General features: G+C 50.4%; 1 protein-coding gene across 2 annotated transcripts; it reads left to right on the forward strand.

Moving 5' to 3' along the window:
* The first annotated feature begins 214 nt into the window (after positions 1-214).
* On the forward strand, positions 215-1,756 carry FOXL1 (forkhead box L1). 2 transcript variants are annotated; one of them, XM_088447996.1, is made up of 2 exons: positions 215-946; positions 1,169-1,756. In XM_088447996.1, the coding sequence occupies exons 1-2, from the start codon at positions 215-217 to the stop codon at positions 1,601-1,603; spliced, it is 1,167 nt and encodes a 388-aa protein (XP_088304122.1). In that variant the 3' UTR covers positions 1,604-1,756. The 2 variants fall into 2 exon arrangements, with proteins under 2 accessions (XP_088304122.1, XP_088304121.1); XM_088447995.1 differs by having other exon boundaries at positions 215-1,756.
* The last annotated feature ends 521 nt before the right edge of the window (positions 1,757-2,277 follow it).

A 2,277-nucleotide genomic window follows, 5' to 3' on the forward strand; every position in this document is an offset into this window, starting at 1 on the left:
TGCAATGAAATTGTAATTAATGTGGGTGGGCTGGGAATAGGAGGACTGTTTATCATAGACAATTTATTTTCCAGCGCTAAGTCAACACAAAATAGCAAACTTACAACAATTATTTAACATTTTTAAGCTATGAAGAAGGGACAGAGGGAGAGCAGGCTGGGGAAGGCTGGGTGCTGGTACTCAGGCTGCAGATTCCCTCTTCTCCTCCTCCAGAATGAGCCGCATTTACAGCAGCCAGATACCTCAGCTGGTCAGTGACTTACCCAGGCCCCCTCTGCTCTACCTGTATGGGGCAGAGACGGCACTCATGCCCAGCTTGGGCTTTGCCACTTCCAGTGTCATCTCCAGGCAGGACCCTCCTCAGAAGCCACCTTACAGCTACATAGCCCTAATAGCCATGGCCATCAAGGACTCCCCAGACCACAAGGTGACCCTCAGTGGCATCTATCAGTTCATCATGGACCGCTTCCCATTCTACCACGACAATAAGCAGGGCTGGCAGAACTCCATCAGGCACAACCTCTCCCTCAATGACTGCTTCATCAAGGTGCCAAGAGAGAAGGGCAGACCTGGCAAAGGCAGCTACTGGACCCTGGACCCCAAAAGTCTGGATATGTTTGAAAATGGCAACTTTAGACGCAGGAAAAGGAAGCCCAAACCCCTGCTACCCCAGGAGGGGGCCAGGTACAAGCCAGAGCCAGCCAGAGGAGCTACCTACAAGAGGCCAGTCATTGGTGGGCTCCTGCTGGGAACTCAGAGTCCTGACTGCAGGATGGACTGTGCTGGGGACTTGTCCTCCTCTGATGAGGAAGGTGTCTCTGCAGGGCAGAGGACAGAGTGTAGCCACCCACAGGTGACCTCTGTCACTCTAATGGAGAATCCACAGAGGTGTGCAGCTTCCATATATTTATCTGTCCCGCTGCTGCCTGACCAGGGTCCTTTATCTGTCCCACTGCTGCCTGACCAGGGTCCTTTATCTGTCCCACTGCTGCCTGACCAGGGTCCCTTATCTGTCCCACTGCTACCTGACCAGAAGCCCTTGTCTGTCCCACTGCTGCCTGACCAGGGGCCCTTATCTGTCCCACTGCTACCAGACCAGGGGCCCTTATCTGTCCCACTGCTACCAGACCAGGGGCCCTTACCTGTCCCACTGCTACCTGACCAGAAGCCCTTATCTGCAGTCCAGGATGGGAGAAGATCTCAGGTGCTGCAGGAGGAAAGTCCACGGAAGGATGTACAAGAGTTGGGGTTAGATAACGACTTGGAAGATGCCAGGCCATCCAGCACCAAGGAACATCGGGCCCCAGGCCAGAACCCTAAGGCCACAGAGGATGCTCCCCCAAAGCTCTCCAAGAGTTTCAGCATAGAGAGCATCCTGAGCTCCCAGACAGCCAGGGGGAGAGGGGGAGCTGTGCTGCCTACTGTGGGTAAGGTGACCCGGGACTGCCTAGCAGGTGGCTACAGATATAATCCCGGCATCTGCCCTGTGTTCAATGCCTCCCTAATGATCGACTCCCAAGTACAGGGCAGGTTTTACCAGATCGGTCTCCCTATCCTCTCCTACCTGCCCCTGGCTGTCACAGGACCAGCACTGCCCAAATAGAGGCAGCTCATATTATAGCAAGGAGCTGTGGAACTACAAGTCCCAGCATTGATTCCAGGTGGTGTGAAGCTACTAGTCCCAGCATTACTTACAGGTATGGTGGAACCACAAGCCCCAGCATTACTTCTATTCTTCCTGGCGTTGTGGAACTATAGTCCCAGCATTGTTTGGAACTTCTTGTGGTGGATTGCTGGGGCTAGTGGTTCCACAGCAGCTGGAGAGCAGCAGGCTTCCAGAACCTTATTTTCGTTGTCTATACGGGACTGTGAGGTGTCCTTGATGCTGACCATTAAAGGAGGATGGGGCAGGAGAGTAGGAGACCAGTTACTTTGCAGAGTTACTTATTATATCCCCACTTTACACTGAGATCCGCAGTTATTCGCACCCGGCTCTCATATCGCACGCTCGCTATATAAGCAGATATCTCACATCACAATACCGGTAACATCGGGCTCTGTAACGTGTTTCATTCTTCACCATTATTGTCGATATTTTATTTCCAGGTTTTTTTCTTTATTTTTTTTCCAGATTTTACCTTTTTTTTAAAAAAACAAAAAAACGTGAAATTGATTTTATTTAATTTACGGACATATTCAACCGTATTATTTTGTCCTGAATTAGAATTATTGGAATATTTTGGAATAAGTCTATGTAGAAATAAAGGTTATTATGTC

This window comes from Taudactylus pleione, unplaced genomic scaffold (genome assembly GCF_031769625.1).
Source record: "Taudactylus pleione unplaced genomic scaffold, aTauple2 ptg000447l, whole genome shotgun sequence".
Taxonomy (NCBI): Eukaryota; Metazoa; Chordata; class Amphibia; order Anura; family Myobatrachidae; genus Taudactylus; species Taudactylus pleione.